The 27,043-nt window shown below is 48.9% G+C and overlaps 1 protein-coding gene across 7 annotated transcripts in view; it reads right to left on the bottom strand.

Annotated features, from left to right (window-relative positions):
- NIN (ninein) overlaps positions 1 to 27,043 on the bottom strand; it is a 64,000-nt gene that overhangs the window by 14,880 nt on the left and 22,077 nt on the right. For 5 of the 7 annotated variants that reach the window (XM_051772066.1, XM_051772067.1, XM_051772070.1 and 2 more), the window contains exons 5-27: positions 23,741 to 23,780; positions 22,287 to 22,474; positions 21,087 to 21,233; positions 19,973 to 20,140; positions 18,116 to 18,252; positions 16,581 to 16,721; positions 16,255 to 16,429; positions 15,546 to 15,656; positions 14,668 to 14,757; positions 12,910 to 13,063; positions 12,447 to 12,568; positions 11,681 to 12,207; positions 8,950 to 10,944; positions 7,684 to 7,809; positions 6,794 to 6,863; positions 5,842 to 6,057; positions 5,378 to 5,491; positions 4,068 to 4,190; positions 3,438 to 3,551; positions 2,308 to 2,454; positions 1,340 to 1,519; positions 514 to 663; positions 113 to 211 (exon numbers count right to left, since the gene is read on the bottom strand). In XM_051772066.1, the coding sequence (XP_051628026.1) occupies positions 113 to 211; positions 514 to 663; positions 1,340 to 1,519; positions 2,308 to 2,454; positions 3,438 to 3,551; positions 4,068 to 4,190; positions 5,378 to 5,491; positions 5,842 to 6,057; positions 6,794 to 6,863; positions 7,684 to 7,809; positions 8,950 to 10,944; positions 11,681 to 12,207; positions 12,447 to 12,568; positions 12,910 to 13,063; positions 14,668 to 14,757; positions 15,546 to 15,656; positions 16,255 to 16,429; positions 16,581 to 16,721; positions 18,116 to 18,252; positions 19,973 to 20,140; positions 21,087 to 21,233; positions 22,287 to 22,474; positions 23,741 to 23,780 (5,334 nt within the window). Of the gene's footprint in view, positions 1 to 112; positions 212 to 513; positions 664 to 1,339; positions 1,550 to 2,307; positions 2,455 to 3,437; positions 3,552 to 4,067; positions 4,191 to 5,377; positions 5,492 to 5,841; positions 6,058 to 6,793; positions 6,864 to 7,683; positions 7,810 to 8,949; positions 10,945 to 11,680; positions 12,208 to 12,446; positions 12,569 to 12,909; positions 13,064 to 14,667; positions 14,758 to 15,545; positions 15,657 to 16,254; positions 16,430 to 16,580; positions 16,722 to 18,115; positions 18,253 to 19,972; positions 20,141 to 21,086; positions 21,234 to 22,286; positions 22,475 to 23,740; positions 23,781 to 27,043 lie in introns of those variants that run through there. The other 2 variants (XM_051772072.1, XM_051772071.1) reach the window with 2 other exon arrangements.

Raw genomic sequence — 27,043 nt, 5'->3', positions numbered from 1 at the left:
AGTTTCAATCTGTTTTCTCTGTTCCTACACATCTAGAAGCTGTTTTAAAACAAATCCACAGGCAGAGTGAGACAGGGATAAAGCCCCACAGTCAACACTGATTGAGAAGTACCTCCATTAACTGATCATCCAGCTTGACTTGCTTTTTCCTTAGCCCTTCATTCTCTGAGCTGGTTTCCAGTTCACGTTCCAGAGAATTCATCTGACTGATCTACCAGAGACAAGAGAAGTTTCCTTAGAGAAATAGCAGTTGGTTATTTTATCTGGGTTTTTTTTAATTTTTTCTCCCCAATACTCAAGTCATGAACCATTAAAGACAACTCAAGACTAAAAAAACAGGAATACTTGGACAAATGTCATGCTTTTCCACAAGTGAATGTCACCCTGCAGATGCACAGGGCACAGTCAGTTCCTTGGGATAGGGTTTGGGTTTTTTTTTTGAGAGACAAAAAGCACAAAACTGGGAGGAAAAGAACAAAGTTACAGCTTGTCACTTCACCACCCAAAACTAACCTTCCTGTTTGCAGATGACAACTCCTTCTGCAGCTGCTCACACTCCCTCTTCAGGCTCAGTTTCTCCTGCTCTATGGCTTTGACAATGCCTGACTGGCTTTGATGCTTTTGGTGCTTTAGGGAAAGGATTGTAGATTCCAGCTGTCGGATCTAAAGACAAGAGCAAATGTGGAAAGATGTTGCAGGTGATCCAAAAAAAGTCTATTTGCATCTAACTTCATCTACAGTACAGAGCAGCAATTGATTTTGGATTCACAGAGTCCCAGAATGATTGGGTTGGAAGGGACCTTAAAGCCCAGCTCATTCCACCCCTCTGCCATGGGCAGGGACACCTTCCACTAGCCCAGGTTGCTCCAACCTGGCCTTGGACACTTCCAGGGATCCAGGGGCAGCCACAGCTTCTCTGGGCAAATCTGGGGTACTTTTGACATTTTAGCTTTGAGCATCTTGTCCTCCTTTCCCTTTCTCTTTCCTTCTCTCCCTTCCTCCTCCTCATAATCTGCCTAATGCTGCAAGCCAAGAAATTGCACAGGAAGAATGCTGGGAATATTAAGAATCTTTTTTTTAAAGAAAAAAATGAAAGGGTGTTAACTGGAATTTGGACCAGAGAATTAACGGGAGAAGAATTAACAGGATTTTCTTTTAAAGAAGAGAAATATCCAAAGGGTGCTGGGGAGTCTCCACCTCTGGAGATATTCAAAACCTGCCTGGATGTGATCCTGTGCAACCTGCTCTGGGTTGCTCCAACAGGGGGTTGGACTGGATGACCTCCAGAGCTTCCTCCCAGCCCCAGCCCTCCTGTGATCCGTCCCCTTGCTCCGGTTACCTTCTCCCTGGAGTGAGCCAGGTCTGTTTTAGTGCTCTGCACTTCCCTCTGCAGCCTCTCATTCTCCTGCCTGAGCAGGCTCTGCTCCCGATCCGTCAGCTGCTCCACTCCATCCCAGGGCATTGGCCCCTGCTGGTCCTGCAGCCCTGGGGAAGGCACAGCCCCTTCCAGAACCCGATTCTTAAGACAGACAGAATTGCAGGGTTAGGCCTTAAACAAAGAAGCAGATATTTCCTCTATTCAGGTGGGTTTTACGTGGACTTTTGGCACCTGCAGACTCTAAAGTCGCAGGATTCCCGTTTTCCTCCCAGCCTACACACTGTTTTCTCTCCTAAGAAACTCAATGTGCAAAGCCCAAGTGCTTCCCTCCAGTAAAATCATGGATAATAACTGAGTGCAGAACAAGTGCACAGAGTTCAACACCACAAAAAAAAAAAAAAAAGGCAATTTGTGCTCTGTTTAGAGCAAAATAGGACTCAGTGTTATATATTAGTCAGTAATAGCTGTAATTTAGTTCCTGTTGTACCATTCTGAAACAGCCTCTTTTCCATGTGGACATTAAATATTCCTTAATTACAGGGCAAACAAGCCAAATTACTAACTGAATCCATAATACCAGTCCTGAGACTGCTGTCTACAACCTCCTCCAGTTACAAATCCTCATTAGTTCAGAGAGGCTGGCATAATTCTCTACCTTTCAAAACTAAGTTGGACTGGAAATTAGATCCTCAGTCGATTAGTTTGTTAATTTTTATAGTTGATAGGTGCAAATCCATGCATTACCCACAGAATTGGGGTTTTATGTTTGGCAAAAGGTTTCTTTCGGGGAAGGATGAAAACTCAGACCGATTGACCTTCACATTCGACGCTTAAAATAATAAGTTTTCTAAAAATCAGTTTAGAATCTGCACATTATATACAATATACAACAATTAAAGCTATCTTTTGAGGCCCCTGAAGCCCTTTACCTTTTCACTGGTGCTCTGCAGTTGCTTGTGCAGTGACACCACCTCTTGTTTCAGAGTTTCCTTCTCCTGCTGAGTCACCTGTAAGTCGGATTTCAGTCGGGACACTTGGAGGTTGGTGCTCTGCAGTGTTTCATCAAGGCTCTGAACCTGTAACAAGCAGGAATCAGCTTTGCTGGACCGAGATTTCCTGTCTGTGGACCAGGTGTCACATGTGTTTAGGATCTCTGATGGAAGGAGTGAAGGTACAACGCTGACAACCCCCCCTGAAAATGGTAAATTGAGTTTCTCTCTGCAACTCCCTGACAGGAGGGTGGAGCCAGGTGGGGGTCAGGCTCTGTTCCCAGGGAACAAGTGGACAAGAGGAAAATGGCCTCAAGTTGCACCAGGGGAGGTTTAGAGTGGATATTAGGGAAAATTTCTTCATGGAAAGGGGTTGTCCAGCCCTGGCACAGCTGCCCAGGGCAGTGGTGGAGTCCCATGTGGATGTGGCACTTGGGGATGTGGGTCAGTGGTGGCCTTGGCAGTGCTGGGGAATAGTTGGACTTGATCTTAGAGGGCTTTTCCAACCTTACAACTCTATAATTCCAAATGATTTTCCAACTTCCTGTTCCAGGTTAGCAGCCATCCACCTTGAATACAGACACAAGGCTGCATTTAACAGAGACACCTTCCAGCCCTGAACATTTGCTGGGACGTGCTGGAAGAGAAGATTTCCCTTGAATTATTTATTCCTCCTGGCAGCCCATGGCCAAGGAGAGTGCTCAGCCAAGCAGCCAGATGCTCACACCCCTCTCCTGCACCAGGAGAGCAGGAGCAAAGTTTCTGCAGTATTTTAGGAACAACCAGGCAGAGTGAATTGGCAAAAGTAACTTGGCTGTGGATGCAAAACAGCATCACTATTTTTTGGGAGGGGAGGAAAAAGTCTCTTGTTCCATTTAGAAGTTTCCTCTTGTCCTTTAAGAACATCACTCTGAAAGCCCATCAAAGCAGCCACTCTCAGCTGCACCACATCTTTGCACACATCAGAAGGGGGTTTTAGGGAAAGAAAGCACTACAAGAGATGATTAAAATGCTTTTTATCTAGGGTTATAACAAATAAACAAACAAACAAACAAATCACTATTTTGTACCTTTTCTTGTGAGATGGTGAGCTGTGCTTTCAGTGCCTGACTCTGCTGTTCCCAGGATTTCTGCTCCTGCTTCAAGCTGCTAATTGCACTCTCTAAGCAGCTGACTTGAGCTACCTGCAATGAGATTACAAGGGGAAGCCTCACTCAGGATTTTCTCTAACTCAGTTTGAGGGTTAACCCAGAGGGAGTTACAGCCACACAAAGAAAGCAGAAAAAAACCCCTCTCAGCTCCCAGCCTGAATTTCCACACAACAGGATCATTATTTATAGTGTGCACATGAGTTACTCTGCCCAAGTTCAGAGTTACAGCATGTTAAAGCTGCAATAAAAGTCCAAGAACACTGTCTTCCTTGTCCTGCTGCAGTATTTATACCCAGGCCTCCCTTTACTGCAACGTTTGGAATTTTCTACATAATCAAATTACAGTAAAGCTGTGCTCCAGAATTTAAGATTTCCTCTCTCAGACCAGCTAGGAAAAAAAAATAAAAAAAATCAGGCAGTGGCAATTCAGCCTTTATCTGGCTTGAGGGTAAGGAAAAAAAAAAGGATCCAAAGCAGTTTTACAGGTTGTGGTGATACAGATGACGATACAAGAATTTTAAGTGACGTGGGTTTGCAGTTCTTTCTTACCTTATCAATACATCTGTTCAGTTCCTCACTCAGGGCTTCTTTCTCCTTCTGCAGCTTTTCATTTTTCGTAATTAAGCTCGAAACTTCGTTTTGGAGGTCAGAGAGATCAGGACATCTGGGCAGCTGTGGAAAGCAAACCCCTCACAGTTGTGTTTCTGTGCTGCTGCAGAAGTTGGCAAGCAAGTCGTGGGATCATGGAATGGTTTGGGTTGGAAGGGATCTTTAAAGGTTCATCCTCAACTAGGTCTGGTTGCTCCAAGCCCCATCCAACCTGGTCTTGGACACTTCCAGGGATCCAGAGGCAGCCACAGCTTCTCTGGGCAACCTGTGCCAGGGCCTCCCCACCCTCCCAGGGAGGAATTTCTCCCTAATATTTAATCTAAATAGACATGTGTGAAAATATGTGGAGGGAAAACCACTGTACTGCTGACTTCTGATCCTTTCCCCAACTGAGCACTCTGCCTTCTCCCAGGCTCTCCTGCCTTTCCTCACTCCATCTCCTGCCTGTAATTACATCCAGCCACAGTTCACTCATTACTGAACAGGTCTCAGCTGCTTTTGCTTTTTAAAGACCATTATCAACCCTGAGCATTGGGTGTCTCAAAAGAGTGGTTTGCACAGAAAATGACTTTGTGGAGCCCTGATCAGGGAGGTGACTCATTTGTAGCCTTCATTATCTGTGTTTATTAGCATATATTTACAGCCAGTTGAACTGTGTTTATACAGGAGATAACTGAGCCCTCCAGGAAATTATCTCCACCCATATCTCCAGATGGATTTAGCAATAGGAATTCTCTCTGAGAGGACATGCTGGAAGAGCTCAGCCCTTAAATGGAGCTATATGGGTATCACCAATTACACAGAGAAATGCTCTCCTGTGGATCCCATTTGCCCTGTCTATTCCTTGATTAGAGCTTTAAATCTCTGTGCTTACCAAAGCTTCTCCCTGTAGATCCACTATTGCCAAAAGATTTTTGGCAAAGTCTAAATGAGCCCAACCTCATTTGAACAATTGTGCATTGTACCCAGAGACTGTTTCAAGAGGAGTTACATTCCCTTACTTTTATGACCTTTCTTTAAGGAAGTTAAAGAAATTAAACTTTTCTCAACATTAAAAGATGGTGAGAATTATCTGACAGCACTCAAATGGAATCACAAAACGGTTTGGGTTGGAAGGGATCTTAAAGACCATTTCATTCCACCCCCTGCCATGGGCAGGGACACCTTCCACTAGCCCAGGTTGCTCCAACCTGTCCAGCACTTCCAGGGATGGGGCAGCCACAGCTTCTTCGGGCAATAGGATGCCATACCTGTTTTGTCTTCTCCAGCTCCTGCTTGAGGATGTGGTTCTCCTGCTCCATCAGATGAGCTTGAACCTTCATCTTTGACACCTCCACCTCCAGGGACGACACCAGATTTGAGGACTGCAAAAAGCAAAGGGCTCAGATTTCAGTTCAGGAGACTCACAGGGTACCAAAGGTTAAGTAGAGGATGCTGCAGCCAGTGAGAGTGGTTACAGCTGGGATGGCACTGGATGAACACAACAGCCATGCTGGGAAGGTGCAGGGAAATATCTGACATAATTTTCAAGGCCAACCTGCACGTTTTTACCTCCTGGCTTTTGGCTGCTGCCAGGCTTTCCTCCCTGCCCCGTGCAGGAATGTTTAAGCCAGAACTTAGCAAAGCTCAGCTCTGAAACCCCCCCCACACCCCAAGACAGGGATGCCCATTCCATAGCACCTGAAAGTCCAATGGTCCCGGTATAACCCTGTACCTTTCTTTTGGAGTTTTCCAGTTCCTGTTTCAGTACCAGTCTCTCCTTTTCCCATTCTTCCAGGGTACATTTTCCCTCTTCCCTCTCCTTTTGCTCGAGCACCCTTGCCAGCTGTTGATTGAGATCCTGCACATCTGCCTGGTTTTTGGAGTTCCTCTGGCTCAGTTCCGTATTTTCAGAGTCCAGCTGTTGGTTCCTGGTCTTCAGATCTGCCACCTGAGTGGGGGACAGCAGTGTCAGCTATGACTGATTTTCCACTGGGAACGAGGCTTTTAATATTTCCTTTCTATTAAGGGGAATAAAGATCTGACAAGTGTCACTCCAACAGTGACTCTGACCAGTTAATTGGCCTTAATTAGACCAGTTATATCAGTCACCCAGCACAGCACTGTTCCTCCTTCCCTTTGCCATGCTGATGTGGATTTTGAAGGTTATCCTAATAGGTTATTCTAAGAAGAATTTTCCTCAGCAATACTGAGAGGGACATGAATGTAAAAGCTACTTAAAACCTTCTACTTTGGCCAGCATAACAAACCACCCTTAAAATAAAAGTAGCAATCACATGGATAACAGCTGGCAGCATTCCTAGAACCAGCCAGCTGGGAAATAAGCAGAGGCTGAGTCACATCATCTCTATTTCCTACGGGCTACTGCAAAGCATTACCCACAAAGACTACAAAACAAAAGATTTAAACTTTATATTTCTATGAAATAAACTTTCCAAGTTGACTTCGGAAAGGGCTCTCAAGCCTCTGTGAGCTGGATAATTACAGCTGTTGTCTTCTCAGCAGGTCAAACAAGCCTCAAATCAACCCCAAGGAGGTAATAAGAACAGCTATCAAAGTTTAAATTTATAAAATGGTCGTTTTCCGCCGCCTTTGTGACCATCCAAGGAACAGTTTTTATACAGTGATGGTTTCTAGAGAGAAGGTTCTGGGCTCTGACCACACACCTGCTTTTTCAGGTTCTCAACCATCTTCTGCACAGCCACTTTCTCCTTCCTCACAGCCTCTATCTTTTGCCTAAGGAAAAACAAAAGCTCATTAACATTAAAATCGCTTATGAATATATTAATTAAGGTAGGACAAGAGGACACAGCCTCAGGTTGTGTCAGGGTTGGACACCAGGAAAAATTCCTTCACTGAAGGGGCTGTCAAGCCCTGGCACAGGCTGCCCAGGGAAGGGGTGGAGTTCCCATTCCTGGAAGCGTCCAAAAAACACGTGGATGTGGCACTTGGGGACAAGGTTTAGTGGTGGATCTGGCAGTGCTGGGTCAATGGTTGGACTTGATGATCTTGGAGGTCTTTTCCAACCTTAATGATTCCATGATTTTAAGAATGGGCTGGTTTTTAGCATCGTCAAAAATGATAATTCTGGATATTTATTTATTGGCTCAGCATCACTGCTTTGCATACGTTTGGCAAGAATTCAACCCTCAAGGTGCCCCCCCATGGAGGTCTTTTCTAGAAGAGAAGAATAAGTTCTGTACTTATCCAAGACCAAATGACTGGAATAATCTGCCACATGTGTGCCTTTCCCTGCCTTTGCTGAAGCACAAATAATTGCATCAGGTCAGCTCCTAAGTAGGTCCTGTGCTTGCGTGTGTTACTGGGTCATCTCAATGCCTGCAGCTAAGCCTGGCTTCCAGGAATGGGCAGGGAGAAGGATGAGGAATAGCCTGTCAACCTGCTGGAGATTTCCAACAGCACCACGAAACGAGCCCATTTCAGATTTGTAGAACATCTCACGCGCGAAGGAGCTCGGAGAGAAGGGATATAAACCCACTGTACTGCAGCAACAGCCTGAAGGCACCACTGGGCACGTGCCCCAGGGAATTCTCACCTCATCTCTTCCCTGGATCCGTTTAGCTCCCTCAGCTTCAGGCTGGAAGCGCTTCCTTCCTCGTTTAACAGAGTCACCTCGTTTTTCAGAACGGCGTTTTCTTCTCGGAGCTTCTCGGCCTCGCATCTGGGGCAGGGGGAGGAGACAGTGAGAACAGTCCCTGTGTAACAATCCAGGGTGGAAAAAGCCCCCCAAGCCTGAGATATACCTGTAACGCTTCAAAGCAAAGCTACAGTTGGCTTGTTTTATGTATAAATAGTATATTCATATTTCACGTTTCTTTAGTAAGAGCGCTCCCCAGTTCGTTAAAAAAAGGGGGCTCTTTTGGCGTGTTCTTGTACAGTTAAAAATCTAAAAAGCTTCTATATCTTTCAGTCCTTAAGTTACAAATAGCTTCACCCCACATTGTGGAGATTGCCAGGAAAGCAAGCTGTTTCCCCAACTGGAACTCAGAATTCTGGGAACAGCACTGTTGGAAAGTGCCTTTTCTGTCCTCAGGCGACTGTACAGAAATAACTTAGCCACATTATGACACCTGAAAGAACAATTTCCTGCAGGAAGCTGGTGCTGAACAATAATCAAGCCACTTGTAGCCACTTTATCCATAAAAAAAAAATAAAAATCCTTGCTGAAATACAGCAGTTAAAAACAAGTAGGTAAAACCTATGATACTCTCTGTGTTAGAATGGTATTTACCATATCAAACACCTAACTGGGAACAAAAAGCCACTATAATTCTCTTGTATTAACTTAAATATTGAGGAAAAGCAGAAGCCCTTTTAGCATTTCAAATTACCATAATTCTCCAGTATTAAGTGAAATACTGTGAAAAATAGGAGCAATTTCAGCATTCCGAGCAACACTCAGGACTAGAAGGGAACAAACAGAGTGAAGTGATATTAGTAAAAGCTAAAAGCAATCTGGAAGTGTTACCATGGATTTTGGACATGGAAATACAGGGGTTTCTGTATTACAAACTACACACTGTGATGGTGACTACGTCCACAGGACAGCTGGCAGGTCGCTCCTGGTTTACCACTCGGGTTAGGTCGTGGTCAGGGAGAGAAGCCACACACATTTATTTATTTATTTATTTATTTATTCCAACGGTGGTTATCCAGGATTAGAAGAGTTAGGAGTCCATGGCACTGCTTGCTACTCAAGAGTTAGACTAGAGTGGTTAATGCAGGAGCCGTGCAGCGTGTGGAGCGGTGGGTGGGATCGGGGTTAGTGTGGCTACGGCACGCCGGTGCAAGACTACGTTACCTCAGGATATCAACCTTCTGCTGCAGCTCAGTGCACGTGCTCTGCAAGCCCTGTGTCACCACGCTCCTCTCCTCGCCCTCGCGGTGGAAGGACACGGAGTTTGGGATGCCCGGAGCAGCCACCTTCTCCTCCCGGTCGGGCTTTTCCACCAACGCCCCTCTCGCCGCGCCGTCGCTCTGGGAATTGTCTTCCTGACCTGTGAATTCTGTGGGATGTTCTTCCAGCTTCCCACCTCTCGTGTCACTGTGCAAATCTACGTCTTGCTCTTGGACATCTTCCAGTTCTGTGATGTTCTGGAGGAGCTGCGTGTTTTCCTCCTTGAACTCGACGCTTTCCAGCTCGCTTTCTCCCCGTTTGCAACGAAGGCTTCTCAGCCTTTCCAGGTTGTCTTCTAGCACTTTATTCCTTTCAATTAACTGCATCATTTCAGCTTTCAGATCCTCGTTTTCCACCTGAATTTCTTCCTGCAGTGACAGAAGTTCAGCCTGTGCCATGGATCTGTCTTCCAACTCTTCGACCCTTTTCCAAAGCTGAGCTATAAGGCTTTTCAGGTCACCATTTGTTGATCCAGGAGCGTGATCCAACAGGGAAGAGGCTTCACTCAGTTCTTCAGCCTTTTCAAGCTCAACCTGCAGCTTCAAAGCATCAGAAACAAACCCTTTATTTTTAGGAGCTATTCTGCCATTTAGTGGAGGAACCTTCTGCAGTCTAACATCGTTGTATAGCATTTTTGCTCTGGGAACTTTCTCGAGATCCCTCTTTTTTGGCAGCAGAGGCACCCAAGAAAGCAGCTCTTGGTTCCTGTCACACTCCTGACTGCCATCAGCACCCAGAGCTGCTTCACTTCCTTGTATCCAACACCCATGTGCCTCGAGCGTGTGGTCGCCCGCTCCGGCTTTCGCACATCCTTCCTCCAAATCTGAATCCACCTCTGTCAGATCTTCCAGGTCTGTACTATCAGCCTCCAAAGGTGGAAGGACATTTGAATCCATTTCCTTCTCTGCATCTTGACAATCACTGGGCAACCCTTCAAAACTGGGATCCATTCCCTCTGGTTCTGAGCTGGAGTCGGAGCAGCCGGGACTGGGAGGTCGTTCCCGCTCCACAGCTCGGAGCCGGTGCTGCAGCCTGAGGATCTGGGCAGCCATCCTGACATTCTCCTTCACAGCCTGCTCGTGCACCTTCTGCAGGCTTTGGAGAACTTCTGCATCATCCCCCAGAGGTGCTGTACCAGGGCAAGAAGCAATTTTGCTCTTGGCTTTTGCGTACTCACTCTCCAGGGCCCTGTAATGGCTTCGTAGGGCGGAAAAACCACGCGCCTCCCACTGCAGTTTCTGTATTTTCCCTTGAAGGGCTGAGATTTCCAAACTCATCTCTGCCTTTTCTGTCTCTGCCCTTGCACAAATGTCTTTGTTTAAACTCTCCAGAGCGAGAAGTCTGGAGTTGAGCTCCTCTTTCTCTTGCTTATACTCACTGTCCAGTCTCTCCAGCTTTTGCCTAACCAGCTTCCCATTTTCCTCCACCATGGATATTAACTCGTCTTTGTCCTTAAGCTCTTTTTCATGGTCGTTTTGGAGCTGGGCTATCTTCCCCCTCAGCTTTTTCTCCTGCTCCTCGGCAGCGCTCCTCAGGTCTCGCAGCTCCTTCTCGAGCTGCTCCCTCTCGCACACCAGCTTGTTCACCTCTTCCTTGAAGTTCTTCTCCAGGAGATCTCTCTCCTGGGTCAGGGCAGAAGAAACAGCCTTTTCATTTGCCAGGCTCTCCTTCAGGTGCTCGTGGGCTTCAGCGACCTCCTGAGCAATCTCATTCCTTTCAAACTCCCACTGGGATTTCTCCTCCCTTTGCTGCTCTGCGAGTTGACGCAGCTCCCGCTGGTAACGTCCTTCCAGGCTTTGCAGAGTCTCTTCATATCTGTTCACAAGCGTTTGTGTGTCCACAGAAAACTGAGTTTGTGCATGAGATGCTCTTCTGTTATAGTCACTTGCCATTTTATTCCTAAACACGGTCAATATAAAATATTACTAAACTCTGGGCTACCTCAAAGAGATTCAAAATGGCTTTTTGAATAAAACAAGCTGGAATAAAAAATAAATACCTTTTTCACTGAGTTTCGTACTATTGCACGGGTGTTTCTGAGAGCTAACGTTAAAATTGAGGCAATTTGGTGAAACTTCAAAAAGGAGAACCTTTGGAAGAGTGTAACAGCTCATGAAATGTCCTCAGAAAAGGTTTCATGGACAGTGTGTGCCCTTTCTGTTCCTGTGCTCAGATTTGTGGGGGTAGATGTTTTTACCCTCATCTCCCTCGTCACCCCAGGATGGTTTTAGTTGCTTTTGACACGTGATGTTGGCTAAAAAACCATTTCCCAGCCATCCCTTTCTTTCTTCAGCCAAGAACTCTGAAAACCCAGATGTTTTAGAAGGACAAAGCAGGGATTTGTAAAGCACAGGGATCCTGAACAGAGCTCAAGTTAATCACGCCTGGTTATGCTTTAACACCATTGCTGCCTCTGGGCAAGCTAAAAATTAATATAAATACCTGCTTGAGAAAGGTCAGAAGGGAAAAAAAAACAACACCAAAACCCTGGTGAGCAGCCCAGTGTTGTGGAATAGGACAGGGAACAGCAGTGTACAGTCACAACACTTGGAATTAGGTGTCATGGGGTCACCTGTAATAGGCCCAGCTTGCACACCACGCCAAGCCACGGAGGTTCAGCACACCAGACACTCACCTCTCCTCCTCCAGCTCCTGCTCGTGCTTCCTCAGCAGCTCCTGCTGCAGCTCCTCCTTCTCCAGGGCGTGCACCTCAGCCAGCCTCTTCAGCTGCTCGTGGAAGCCGCGCTCCAGCTCTCCCTTCTCCTCCCGCAGCGTCTGCACCAGGACTCTCATCTTCTCTTCCACCCAGACACCGTTTTGAATCAGTTCTTCCCGTTCCTGGCTGAACTTCTCGTTCACCTGCTCCAGTCTGGCCCTGACGTCCTCCTCGTGCTCCTGCCTCAGCAGTTCCTGCAGGTTGGCTTTTTCCTCCTCAAAACACACTTGTAACTTGTTTTTCTCGTCGTTGTGTTTGCTGTCGAGCTCTTCCTGCTGCTCCCTGAGCGCTGCTGCCTCTCCCTGCAGCTCTGCTATTTGATTTTTGAGGCCAGTGATCTGCTTTTCCATGACATTCATCTCTTCGGAGTACTTCTTCCTCATATCCTCTTGCTCCTTTTCCCAGTGGGCTTTTGTCTCGTCCAGCTGCTTTTCATAGTGGCTCACCTGCAAAAGGAAAACAGGGTTGATTCATTCATTTCCCACAGAATATTCTATGGAGATGTCTTCCCCAATATTTCCATATCGTAGTTTTATATATTCATTTTATTAAACATTTTGATTTACACATCATCATCTTATATTGATTTCCCCCCGCAATGCTTTATTTCTTACTGGGATCACAGAATCCCAGAATGGTTTGGGTGGGAAAGGGACCTTAAAGACCATCTCATTCCAGCACTTACTGTGTCTTCAAGCTCCTGTTTGAGGTGATGTAGATCCCTGTGATGTTGCTCCTTCATTTGCTCAATGGCCATTTCTGCCTCTATGCTCATATTTAGTGGGTTGCAGTCTTCTGAACCAAGTCCTTTAGAAATAAAAATTAGATAGTAGTAATTCATATTAGAATAAAAACATTACATAACATATAAATATATAAAATTCTCAACAGAATTATTTCATCAATTTAAATTTGTTTAGGCAGCCACTTGCAGCTCTCAAATTCCCATCACAAACACAGACAGAGTGACTGAAAATATTAATTTCGGCTTTAAATATAACCCAGCAGCCATATTCCAAATTATCATTACATGTCAAAACAGAGGTGGTGATCAAGTCTCACTGGGAAGTTTTTCATGGAACTACCTCCCAGATGTTATCATCAACCCCTACAACACAGATCCTGGTCCCGGTGGAGACGTTCTTTACCTTGGTCAGGCTCGATCCCGCTGTTGCCGTGACTCTTCACGTCGATATCGAACTCTTCCGAGAGGGAATTTTTCAGGGAAGGCCTGAGCACTTTGCCCTGGGCACGGTACTCCTGCAGCTCCGAGTGCAGCTCATCGATCTGGTCCTGCAGCTCCTGAGAGGGAGGAAAGGGAGATCTGAGTGAAAGGAACCAAAGCAGCTGAGCATCCAACCCATCAACCATGAGACACTTAGGTGGGAATTACAGGAGGGAAAGACTTGCCAATTATCCATCATGCCACAGTCATCCCTCCTATCAGCAAAACAACAAACTGCCAGAGGGAAGGGTTAGATGGGATATTGGAAAGGAATTCCCAGCTATGAGGGTGGTGAGGCCCTGGCACAGGTTGCCCAGGGAAGCTGTGGCTGCCCCTGGATCCCTGGAAGTGTCCAAGGCCAGGTTGGGCAGGGTTTGGAGCAACCTGGGATAGTGGAAGGTGTCTCCGCCCGTGGCAGGGGGGTAGGACGGGATGGACTTTAAGTTCTCTTCCAACCCAAACCATTCTGGGATTCTGTGATGATTCTATGATGCAAAATTCACAAAGGTGAAAGTATATCGTGCTCCAGGCACCTTTCACTTGATTCCTTCTTCCTGTGACCTTTTATTAAACAGCAGGAACCTTTACAAACAGCCAAAAAACACCTCCTCAAACGCCATCTACTTGAAAAAAATAAAAGAATCAAATCAGAAGCAAAAGATCAAATCAGGAACGAGATCCCCTCATTGCTGCATTTACCATCTGGTACTTCTGCCCCTTTGCCAGAAGAATATCCCGAGTGTTTGTGCCAAATGCCATGCACTCCGCTCCAGGAACAGCAGTTATTGAGGGAAATAACTCCCTGAATGTGTAAACACAGAATTCTGCAGATCTGAAAAGGCTCAGAAAGCAAACCCTGGGTAGTGATTTATATCAGCCCTACTCAAAAACAGAACAATCGGCTGCGAATCAAGAACTGTCAGTCCAACACCTATTCCCAGACAGTTTTTGCTTGTAAACTGCAACTTCCCAAGAGAGCTGTTTCTGATCAGACAGCCATGGGCAAAGGCAGCCCTTTCTTAAATGAAAAGGATCGTGCAGAACAGATCATAGAACCATAAAATCCAAGACTGGTTTGGGTTTGGAAAGGACCTGTAAGCCCACCTCATTCCATCCCCTGCCACGGGCAGGGACACCTTCCGCCACCCCAGGTTGCTCCAAGCCCTGTCCAACCTGGCCTCAAACACTTCCAGGGATGGGGCAGCCACAGATTCTCTGGGCAACAGACGAGCTGGTACCACTGCAGGCATCAGAAAGTAGGTGTGTAAACAGATAACCTGCAGGCTCACCTCGAAGAAGTCTTTCAGCCATACAAGATTTGGGGAGGAGAAAACAAACTTTCCATTCTCAGTTTTATTTTAATAAAACACCAGTGGTTTGGAAACCAGCAAGGTGTGGATATATCTGATTTCTGCTGCAAGTTCCTGCAACTCTGAATTCCTGGGGCTTCACCCTTGAGGCACCTCATCCTCTTCAGCTCAGCCAGTTGCCTCTGTGGGAAGAGCTTTCCAAGCCCCTCTGTGCTGCTGTTTGCAGTAAGGATGTGGCACTTGGGGACACCACCAAGGTTAGTGGTGGCCTTAGCAGTGCTGGGGGTACGGTTGGGCTTTTCCAACCTAAATGATTCTGTGATAGTCTTGGTGAAGAAGGGTGTCAGGTCTCAGCTTTGGGCTCCACTTACTCTGCACTGCTGCTCGTACTCGCTCTTGATCTGGGCCAGTCTCTCCTCCTGCAGGAAAAACTCTGCACTGTTGGGATCCAGGTCACCAAACTGAAACACATGAATGGGATCCAGTTACTCACCCACCAAACAGCCCAGCTCAGCACAGCATGGATGCCATTCCTGCAGCCCATTCCAGCAGTCCTGCAGCCTATGCCTCCTCCCCCCCTTCTATTTTTCATTTTAAATAAAGAAACTCTACTTCCCTGCTAGTGGGAAACAATGAGCAACCTCCCTCAAAACACTGTCTGCCACCACAGTTCTCATGCTCCCTCTGATTTCAGTTTTCTAGTTTAGCACATGCACATTTCTGTACAATAAATAATCCCAAACTTTCGAGAAGTCTGGAAAACAGATGCAGGGTGGGAATCCCAGCACATGAGCATTTGTCTATGGATGCACAAACTCAAATGCCTTTGGAGAAGCTGATATTCTGATGAGTTTAAAGCAACACAGCCAGGATCAGGCACTCACTTTGATTTTCACATTATTTCAGCAGAGATGCCATATAACACCTAACTCCTCGTGGATTCACTTCCCTGGAAAGGACCTGCATGTTGGGTTTATCCAAAATTTTGCACTGAGGAGGAGGAAAAAAAAATCCCCGCAGATCTGCAGGATGATTCCTTCATTCTAAGGCTTCCTACTTTAATTAGAGTAAAATTACAGCTAAGGTGGAGCATCTTTAACTCCCTTAGCTGGAAAGCAATCCATGTCACCTTGGTCCCACCTGGATAAGGACCCCAGGAGCCTCTGGCTGTCACTTAAACTGGCAGCTCGAGCGTAGAAACTTAAAAGGGATTTAATTCTGGAATCCCACCGGGAAAAGGAGGGTTTACCTTCTCAGCCAGGACGTTTTCCAAGTTCCTCTGCAGTTTGCTTGCCAGACTTTCACACTCGGCCAGTTTCTCTCCCGTTTCCAGCAGCTCGCTTTCCAGGCGGCTGTTTTCCTGGACCAAACAAAAACCCCCCCACAACACCCTCAGCATTTGGAGGAGGAAAATATAAGCTTGTGTTAACTCATTTGAAAAAAAAAAAAAAAAGAGTTACTCCCACTGAAGTTGGAGCATGACACTGTTCCAAGCTTCAGCCAAAGACAGGAATTATGAATCCACACGACCCACTCCTGCCACAGCCAAGTGTGAACGCTGGACTTGTGATTAAGCATCAAAAGGCATAACAGCGAGATGTTTGGGGTTTGCTTTAGGTGTCTGGGGGTTTTTTATTTATTTGTAAAGCAATATTTTAAGCATTGTCAAGATGTTTTACCTTCTGGCTGGACAGAAAAAGATCCAGCAAGGCAGCCGTGCACACACACGCTCTGCACTTGATGGCAGCAGAGGTTTGAATTGGAGCCTTAGCAATCCAAGGAGCAGCCCATGGAGGTGACCCAAAAACTGATTCTCATGGATACACATCTATCTGGCTGCTTAAACTATTTTTGGCCAGCTCCACACACACCATAACACATCCTCTCCTCAAGCATCGCTCCCCGCTCAGCACATCCCTCCCTTTCGGGGGAAACCCCGACTCTCGGGTCCCTGTTACCTTCAGGGACAGGGCCAGGCGGTCCCGGATGTAATTCTCATCTGTTTTCAGCTTTTCAATCTCCTGCTCCAGCTCCAGCCTCTGTTTGTTGGCCTGCTGCAGGATTTGCTCCCTCTCTCTCCGGAGCTCGTTCTTCAGGGCCGCGATTCGCTCCTTGTACTCCTCGTCCAGCTTCCTACGGAGGCATCGGAGGAGAGAAGAGCTTGTTAAAAGAAGAAGGTGGCAAGCAACGCTGGGAGTGAAGGCACTACCCGTGTCACAAAGTCCCCGTGATGCTGTGGCAGCAGTGCCAAGGAGGAGGGGGAGGCTGATTTGGGACACCACACCTGAGGTTGTACTCGTTCCGGCGCTCAATTGCGGCGTGGTGATCGTCCACTTCGGAGGCCATCAGGGATTTCAGCTTCTCGGCCTTCTCCAAGTCCGACCGCAGCTTCTCCTTCTCTCTGGCCACTTGGTCAAACCTCTCCCTAGGGGAAGCAGAGCCATCCTGGGTTAGGTCACCCCTTCCTGCTCTCTCAAAGGGTTTTTTTGGGGGGGGAGGAGAACAGCTCGGAAAGCTCCCCAAGGGTCTTATCAACTGCATTTAGTCACTAGATTTGAACTTGCACCCACAGCTCCAGACATGTCTTAATATCCCCATAGGTCCTGAGACCTCAAGCTTCCCAAATTCATCAAATCCTGGACTCATTTGGGTTGGAAAGAACCTTAAAGATCATCCCGTTTCACCCCCTGCCGTGGGCAGGGACACCTTCCCCTAGCCCAGGTTGCTCCAAGCCCTGTCCAACCTAGCCTTGGACACTTTCAGGCATAGGGCAGCCACAGCTTCTCTGGGCAACCTGGCAACCTGGCAGGGCCTCACCACTCTCACAGGGAAGAATTCCTTCCCAAAAACCAATCTAATCCTGCCCTATGTCGGTGGGAAGCTGTTCCCTCTTGTCCTGTCCCTCCAAGCCCTTGTCCAAAGTCCCTCTCCAGCTCTCTTGGAGCTCCTTTAGGTACTGGAAGGGGCTCAAAGGTCTCCTCCAGGGAAGAGCCTTCTCTTCTCCAGGGTGAACACCCCCAGTTCTTCCAGCCTATCATATATGAGTATGAATACCCTGAATAGCTAAACTATTTAAAGATTTACAGTACAAACAAAACACCACAAACAACTGGAGCCCGGGTGCATGGCAGATGGATGCAGCAATCACAACAGGAGTGAATCCACACAAAACTGAGGGTGCAGTGCTTAAAGCCAGGGTCTCCAAAGTGGGGTGGGCAAGAGGATCAATTGGTGTGTGGGAAAAAAGATTTGAGCTTCAGTAATACATATAAATAAGTTATAAATTCATAAACAGACATACAGGGAAATGTTTCCCATCTCCCACACTCTCTGAACAGAGAAACCTGCACGGCAGGTCCAGTGCAAAGCCAAACTGTGTTGACTTTCAAATGAAAAAAGGGGGGTTACACAGTGACTTTGTACCTTCCCCTCACGTCTATCACATGGCAAAAGATCTGGGATGCAAGAAATCAGTTTGGATTAAAGGCACTGATAACAAACTGCACCAGCCTCCATCCTAAGCTGTGCATCCCTTGGCCATCCATGACCACTGGGAATAGCAGTGACCACTTCCAGACTGTTCCCAGTCTGGGAACACCATCCTGCTTTCATTTTTTTATTTTTCCACTATATTTTTCTGCAATCCTTGGGGTGAGTGTTCAAAAAAAAAAAAAAAAGAAGAGACAGTTGGAAGTTTGGGAGCAATCTAAGAGAGAACTGAGCCTTCCAGTGCCACGTCCACACCACCATTCCTCAGCTGCCCCTTCAGTTCCTGCTTGGCCCCACGGAGCAGCACATCCAGCGATCCCGGTGACTCACACGAGGTGCCTGATCTCCGTTTTGAAGCTCGCCAGGGCTGCCTGGTGGACCCCATTCTTGGTTATTAGGAGCTCATTCTCTAGGGCCAGCGTCAGCTCCGTCAAGTTCACCTTCCCATCCAAGCTGAAGTCCAAAGCCTGCAAAAACAACGCGTCGTTAGAGCGGAACGAGCTCCCCCTGCCCCGCGGGAGCCTGGAGACGTTCGGACGGGAAGTGACAGGATGAAACGAGGAGGCTCAGAAGAGATCTTTGCTCGCTAATTAATCTGTCACAAACGCCTCCGGGGCAGTAAACCAGACATCTCTGCCACCTCCCCGCGTTCCAGAGCTGCTGCCAGCTGTGGAGATGGGGAAGTGTCCTGGCTGAGCTGCAAGGCCAACAGGAAATTAAGCCCAGGCCTGATGAAATGCACCAATTCTCTAGAGGATCTAATGACAGCGGCCTTCCTAAACAACAACTGCTGCAACAAAGTGGTTGGAGATGCTGATGTTAAACGGAACCAGCCCTTGCAATAGAGGCAACACAAAACCAGGAAGGATTTGATGGCAAGGATCTCACCTCTTAAAAAGCAAGTTATCAGCAACCGCTTGGAATTTTATAGAATCCCAGAACGGTTTGGTTGGAAGGGACCACCTTAAAGATGGTCTCATTTCAACCTCTCTGCCATGGGCAGGGACACCTTCCACTGGACCAGTTTGCTCCAAGCCCTGTTCAATCTGGCCTTGAAGAAAGGCCTTTCCTTTTGTATTCAAAACTCATATGAATGTGTCACTTGAGGACACATTTTAGTGGTGAAGTTGACGGTTGGACTTGATCTTAGAAGTGTTTTCCAACTTAAATGATTTCCTAATTCAATCTAACTCTGCAGGAGCACAAAGCAAAGTACCCGTGGTGGGGCTGCAACACTGCAGACACTGGAGAAACCACCCCAGTGGCACCAGGAACAAAGGAAGTTGCCAGTGGAAAGCAACATCAGAAGAGAAGGTAAAGGTGGACACACAGGTCTCGTGAAGATGGTCCCACGTTCTCAAACTGCCCTGTGCAAGCCCAGGTTACAAGTGGGTTTTAAAGCCTGAGCAATGACAGAGGTTATTACAACCTGGGTGTTCAATATCCACATGGATATGCAAAGTCAAGGGAATCACAGAGTCAGCACTGCTGGGAACCCAGCGAGGGTCTCAAAACAGAGACCACCATGTGAAATTACCCTCTTCCATCCACAGCTTCTAGTGAGATGGACACAGATGGGGTTTATTCAGGCATCTGATTTGCACCCCCATCACCCTTTTACTCCACCTGACAGAACACTAAGGACTGGGCAGGGTTTCAAGTGCTGTCCTCCACCTCAGCACCAGCAATAATTCAGGTCACGCCAATGCTGAGAGGTGCAACTATTCAGGGAGGGGAAGGAATTAAATTGCTTTCTAACAAATATAGATGACCCCTTTGAGTTAAGCTGGAAATCACATTGTATTTTTATCATTAGCTTCCATCTCTGTGGGATGCACCATAAAGGAAATTATTGGAAATTTCACAGAACTGTCATCACTAGCACTGGGAATTTTTATAGGATCATAGAATGGGTTGGGTTGGAAGGAGCCTCAATAATCATTCCCTTCCAACCCCTGCTATGGGCAGGGACATCTTCCACTATCCCAGGTTGCTCCAAGCCCTGTCCAACCTAGCCTTGGAAACTTCCAGGGATGGGGCAGCTCCTCTGGGAAGTTTTAAAAGGGAAAAAACCCAGGGATTTTAGAAGGGAGAAAAAAAAATAACTCAGTTACAATCCAGCATCCAACACTGGGGGGGGAAAAAAACAAACCCACATCCAAGGGGTGGGATGGAGCTGGTGGTTACCTTCAGGATCTCCTGGCTGTTCTCTATGCCCTCCTGGTGCCAGCAGTCGAGGACACCCTCCACGCAGCCGTACCCCATCCCGTCATCCAGGCTGGAGAAGAGGGAGAAGCCGATGGTGCTGGGCATGGCCGAGGGGGTGGTCGTGCGCCGCCCGCTCTCGTCGAAGGACTGCCGGGAGAGGGTGAGGGTGTGACAGGGCACGGGCAGCGCCAGGCATCTGGCCACCCCGTGCCCCACAGAGGCTTACAAATGTAATTTCCCTGCTCCAGAGATTAAGGATTAAGGCCTGCTGCTCCTCACTGCCAAGCAAACGCCCGGTGGGAGCACTCCCGCTGAGCTCACGGCGTCGCGGCGCAACCGGGCACTGGGCATGTAAACTAAACCTGAGGAGGGGCAGTTTCAGAGCTGTCCCCAGTGCTCCAGAAGTGTTTTTCCACTGCTCATTTTCAGCTCTGAGCGTCACCTCCCCCAAAAAGGCTGCAGGGAGCACGTGCAGAGGTGCTTCGGGTACAGCCCTCAGCTTCCAGGCAAAGACAGGGAGTAGATTTCAAACTCTCTCTCCGAAAATAAGTAATAATTGGAGAAGAGACATGGGACCTGCATGTTCACAACCCCCAGCCTAATCCAGGTATCACTTCCCCCTGCATCCAGTTTATACTGGATGCTCCATCCCTGGAAGTGTCCAAGTCCAGGTTAGATGGGGCTTGGAGCAACCTGGGCTAGTGGAAGGCGTCCCTGTCCACGGCAGGGGGGTGGAACAAGATGTTTTTTAAGGTCCCTTCCAACCCAAACCATTCTAGGATTCTATAACTCTACACCATTTACTTACTGCATTTAACAGGTTGCCAGAGCCACCTCCCCTTTAACATGAGGGTGTTTTCTGTTTCATCTCCCCCCAGCCCTCCCAAAGAGGATTTTTTCTGAGAGAGAGAGAACTTGAAATCTGCTTTTGGAGCAGCTCCCTGTCACCACCTCCTGCCTCCACGGGGCAGGGGGACCCTCACAGCTGCCCCTCCAGGGACAGATGGTGAGCAAGAGGAGGAGACAGGCTAAGTGGGATTTGCTCAGGACTTCTCCCCCTCCTTCCCCCCCAGGATCCACCTCAGTTTCTCACCTGCATGGAGAGGTGCCGTTTCAGCTGTCGGTACGGAGTAGACGCCGAGGGTGTCAGTGACTTCCCATTTTTAATCAGGCCATAAAAGAAATCCTCTACACTCATGGTCCCATCTTGCTCCAGGTTGTGGAGCACCTCTTCGAGCACCTGCAAGGAGACAGAAATCACATCTATCACCAAACCACCACAGTGACAACCTGGCACAGAGGAAACACCCTATTCCCAAGGCTCTAAAAAGAGCAAAGCAGGAGTTCTCAGGTACCACATCAGCCTAATGCTGGTACAGCAACCTCCACATGGAAAACTGCAGACACAGACACCACGAAAAAAGCTCGATGACCATCTTGGACCCTCTATTTAATGAGGCAGCATGAAAAAAAAAGCCTCATTTCATTCTGCTCCCTAGACAGGGTGACCTCAGGAATTCAGCACAAAGCACTGAGAGATGCCAAACCCTCAGCAGCTTGAAGTGACCAGGCAAAAAAAACCACAGTAAGACACTGCAAGGTTATAATACATTTGTTTTATGCTTCAGGGCGTGCTGCTTTCTGAAGAGCAGGATCAGAGATGTTCAGATTAGTCCCTCACTATTTCTTTGCCCACAGTTTATCTTTTCCATTTTCTGCCTTAATACCCTGAAAACATTTCATTGCAAATACTGCAAAGGTATACCTGCCCATACTCATGTTTTATGGAGGGAATTATTACAAGCCATGTTGTTCTAAGATGCAAAAAGTCTGACTTTTCTAATAAAACGAAATCCTAAGTTGACAAGAGACTTTCTTTGCTGAAGAATTCATTTTCTCGTGGACTCTTGCAGCAGGACAGAAACAGCCCAGAGGTCTCCACAAAGTCAAAAGCAACCACCTATGAATATTTAACCCATGTTTACTGTCTAGCTAGAAGATTCCTGGGATTAAGGAGACATGCTTGGAATCCAGGAAATGTTTTTAAATTCCAGTTTCCTCTGCAATTGCATGAGAAGACACGCACGCGACGGTGTAAGGCTGGCAGCTGCCTCCTCCCAGAGCAGCCACCCACATCTGATGGCATGACACCAAAAATATTGCTGGAAAAATCATGGGCTAGAGATGGAAACTCCTTTCTAAGTAGCAACCTGTTCACCAGGACAGATCTGGGGGAGCCACACTAAATGCCAGGCACAGGCAGTGGTGTGAAGGTCTGTAGGTGGTCACTCACCTCCCCAGCCACCGTGTGCAACCCGTACTGCTCACAGATGGAAACCAGCTTCTTCCTGTTCAGGTGGCCATCCCTGGTGATCCCCAGGTGCTCACAGACCTCCTGCAGCTTCTCCTCTATCCAGTCTGGGCTGGGGGAGGTGCCAGGGGAGGCGTTCAGGTCGTCCGGGTTCCAGAAGCGCAGCTGTCCTGGAAATGGGAAATTGCTCTGCTTTTTGGGGCGGCCACCAGAACACCTGGGGGGTCTGCACATCACAGGGGACCTGCTGCTGCGGTGGGCAGAGCTCCTTTCAGGCTCATTTGATCCCATGGGATCATTTGCCTGAGCTCATTCTGCTCAGAGCACACCAGGCATTTTGGGGTATGGATACTGATCCCAGCAGCATCCGAGTCCACCAGAAGGTTCTACTCAGCATTCAGCTCACATGTGCCACCACAGGGGAGGGAGCCTCATGGAATTGTTGAGGTTGGAAAAGATCTCTCAGATCACCAAGTTCAACTGTTCCCCCAGCACTGCCAAGGCCACCACTAACCCATGTCCCCGAGTGCCACGTCCACACATTTTCATTCCCCCCAGGGATGGGGACTCCACCACTGCCCTGGGCAGCTGTGCCAGTGCCTGACCAGGTTCAGGGTGACCTAGAGCCGGGATGGTGGCCAGGAGGATCTTTGGGAATGTGGCTGAGTCCAATGGTCACGTGGGCTGCCAGCCAGGGGAAGGGCAGCTCTCTATCCAGGCAAAGATGGAGAAGGGACCCCTCCTCCCCTGGGCAGTTAGGGGATCAAGGGAGCTGCAAGGCCATCTCCTGGGGCTGGAAAAGCAGCTTTAGGAATAAAAAACATGGTCTCTTTGGATAGGGTAGGAGTTAGAGAGCAGCTGAAATGCAGAAGAGGTGTCGAAGCAATTAAAAGAAAGACGGTTTTTACAATGAGGATGGTAAAACACTGGCACAGAGAAGTGGTAGCTCTTCCCTGGAAGTTGTTCAAGGCCGGGCTGGACAGGGCTTGGAGCAACCTGGTCTAGTGGAAGGTGTCCCTGACCACAGCAGGGGGTGGAACTGGACATCTTTAAGATCCCTTCCAAACCAAACTATACGATTTCATGATTCTATAACAACCAGGGAACCTTCAACAACTGGTTCCTGCTGACACCTAGTGCCTGCCGAGCTCCACTACAGCCAGCACCCCCCAGGGCAGGAGTGGGGACCAGGACAGGGGTGCTGAGCTCAGGGACACCAGGACGAAGGCGGTAGAGAGGCGAAGGCACAGGTCGTGCCCTCTGAGGCCCCCTGCTTTAGCTTTCATCCCCAGGTGCACCTCCCTGAGCTCTGCACCAGCAGGCTGGGATGCTCCATGCACCCAGCTGGCCTGAGACCCTCTCCATGTGCTCCCCTGATTCATCTTCAGAGCTGTCAGGAGAACAAGCCACATCCAAGTGCTGCTCTTTGCTCTTACCCTCGGCCTCGTACTCCTCGCTGTCTCGCGTCTTCCAGCGCTGGGGAGAAAACAAAAGGTTCCTGAGTTATTACTATTGCAAGACATCACCCCTAGGAAAAGAGACTCAGAGATCAGCACTGAAGGAGCTGCAGGGCTCCAGCAACGCCGCCGGGCTTTCATCTCCCAGCTCCCTGCAGGCTGGGCTGGCAATCCACGGGCTCTTTGATCCTGCCTTGTTCTCCGGTGGGGAGAAACTACGGCTGCAGCAAGAGACACCCAAAGCCCTGCAAAATGACCCAGGAGAGGTGACAGATCAGAGCCTGGCAGGGTGATGGGAGAGAGGGAGGGGTTCGCCTTCCAAGAAAATCATGCTGCTCGTCTTAGAGGTGTTGATAGTCAAGGTGATGGGATGCAGGAAAGATCATAGAGTTGCTAGCTGGGTTATCCTCTCCTTCCAGCACTCTGTTTTTCCCTATTTTGGCCCACATTTAGCCAAGCCCACTCTAAACCTCCTCCACTAACTGCAGCTCTAGGTCAGGAGACAGACCCATGCTGTCAACAAGCTTGAAGAAAAAAAAAAAACCAAAAAACCACTCTTTGGTGGTCTTAAGCCCTCTGGAAACACCCTCATTCCCTCTGGAAACACCCCATCAGCTCAGGCAGCACCGGGAGCAGGGCAGAAGTACAGGATTTAAGCTGATTCCCTCATGTACTACACGTTGTCTCATCCCTACCACCCTTGTACCAGCCAAGGGTATTTACTCCCACGCCACACGAACTCCTGGTTTAGCAGCAGCCTCGGCAGATGTTGCTCCTCCACCGCTACAACAAGTGGATACTTCTGCCCGCACGTGACTGATGGATTTGGAGGCAAAGTCACCCAGGACATAAAGAGGCTCTAAATCATCACAGAAAAAGTTCAATACGTCTCATTCAGATTACAGCTAAAAGCCATTAATCTACAACGTTACCATGGAAACTGGATTAGGTCACTGGACTTTTTTTAGCTCCGCTGCTTGTTCCCGTTTCAGCTGCCGGACCAGGCAAGGGTTGTTCGCTGCCACAGCACCACAAGGTCTCACCAGAGACCAAAAGCAGGTACCGCCAAATCCCACCCCTGGAAGTGTTCCAGGCCAGGTTGGACAGGGTTTGGAGCAACCTGGGATAGTGGAAGGTGTCCCCACCCATGGCAGGGGGGTGGAAATGGATGATCTTTAAGGTCCCTTCCAACCCAAGCCATTCCATGATTTTATGTAATTACCATCTGCAAAGACAGAAAACAGCCTAAAACCTGCACGAGCTGACACCATCCCAGCCCTTGAGTGCCTGTACATGTGCAACAGCCAACACTGTGTGGAGAGAGGGTCTCTGAGTGCCACCCTGCAGCAACTTATCCTTGTGGTGGGGGGGAAACTGAGGGGAATCTGGTAGTGATGCTCAGAAGGCAGATCCGCTGTGTCCAAGTCTTTCTGCACAAGCAACATATTTATATATATATTTCATAGCACCAGGTCCTTTGACTTCAAGGACGCCTCAAAACCAAGAACCCCAAACCAGAGAAGCTGTGGCACTTCCACCCCTGGAAGCATTTATGGACATAAACCTCGCTGTGTTGCAGCCTCGTCGGGTTGTTGGTGTTTACGGGGTTGTTGTGTGTTGTGGGTTTGTAGAATCCCAGAATGGTTTGGGTTGGAAGGGATCTTAAAGATCATCTCGTTCCCAACCCCGTGATGTGGGTGGGGACACCTTCCACTAGCCCAGGTTGCTCCAAGCCCCTTCCAACCCAAACCATTCTGGGATTCTACGAACCCACAACACACAACAACCCCATAAACACCAACAACCCGACGAGGCTGCAACACAGAGGGGGGGGGCCTGCAGGCTGGCAACCCCCCCCCCCCAACAGTGACCCCGGGGCGCTCGTGTGACCTCCCTGCCCGTGCCAGGGAGGGCTCGGGGGTCCCTTTGTGTGACGGGGGCTCGGGGTCGGCCACCGCCGGCGGGAGCACAAAGAGGGGCCGGGCCGGGCGTGGGGGGGACAGAACATCCCGATGTCAGGCCCGGCATTGTTCCCCCGGCCCCAGCAGTGCTACAGCTGGCCACGGGTCACACCCAGCAGCCGCCGGGATCCCAGGAATGCGTTATTATTTGGGAGGCGCGTGCTCGGCCGGGCCGAGGAGCAGATGGCCACGGCTTTCAATGCATCTGCAGCCTGTGCCGTTTGCTCGCCGTGGCCTCTCCCCAGAATAAGGCAGCAGCCACCTCTTCTCCCCCCCTGCCATCTGCTCCAGCCAGACAGACCTTTGTTCTCCCCCCAGAATATATTGCTAATTAAAATGATGATCAGGAGCGCACGCCGAGCCCGCTCTGCTTCGCGCGGCGCAAGGTGAGCCAGAGCCCCAGCGTTGGCAAATCCCCTTCTTCCCAGATCCAGAGATCAGCTCCCTGGGCTGAGCAGCCGGAGCAGAGATCCCAAAAAGCTGTCAAATCTCCACACCCCACTTTGCCAGGCGCCTCCAGCTCCAAAGCACCAGAGTCACATCAGTAATGCACTTTTGCAGGAAGCAGGCGCTATCCTGAGGTGTTATCCACAAACCCTGTGGATAGGACAGGACAATCCCACTTTGGGAGCCTCACATCAAGGACCCAAAGGCAAGGAGTTTCAACCTGAGCCTCCCAGAAGGTTTTGCTCCAAGGCCATGCCATGCTAGAAGCAACTCTTGCAGAAGAAAACACACAGAAAATGGGAGAGAGTGGTTCCAGGAGGCACGGAAAGGACAGAGCTGGGATGGGACAGCAGCTTCTACAACCTGAAGGCCAGGCTGGACAGGGCTTGGAGCAACCTGATCCAGTGGAAGGTGTCCCTGCCCACAGCAGGAGGTGGAATAAGATGGACTTTAAGGTCCCTTCCAACCCAAACCATTTTGGGATTCTATGAACCTGCAAGTAGGAGGGACCTTTCCCAGAGCAGAGCCAACAGCTGGGGAAGGGGAGGTGACAGATGCTCTACGGTGAGGTTTGGGAGTCAGCACGGCCAGCATCCATGGGGACAGACTCCTGCAGGTCAGAGGGACCCTCAGGATCCCACCACCACGCCCCACTCACAGCGGGATCGACACCAAACCCAGACCCAGCTGCTCATTGCTTTATCCAACAGCACCTGAAAAACCCCCGGGGGTGGAGGTCACGGAGCCTCCCTGGGCAGCTGATCCCACGCACAGACCAGCCCTCCAGCCTCTCCCCTCGTGTTTACAGCCACGAGGAGGGGAGGGAGGGAAGGAAGGAAGGAAGGAATCCTCTCAGACAGAGCCTGAGCCCTTT

Source organism: Manacus candei, unplaced genomic scaffold (assembly GCF_025592945.1).
Source record: "Manacus candei isolate 608988 ecotype Guabito, Panama unplaced genomic scaffold, ASM2559294v1 h1tg000150l, whole genome shotgun sequence".
Lineage (NCBI taxonomy): Eukaryota > Metazoa > Chordata > Aves > Passeriformes > Pipridae > Manacus > Manacus candei.
This window is presented reverse-complemented; position numbering and strand designations above follow the sequence as displayed.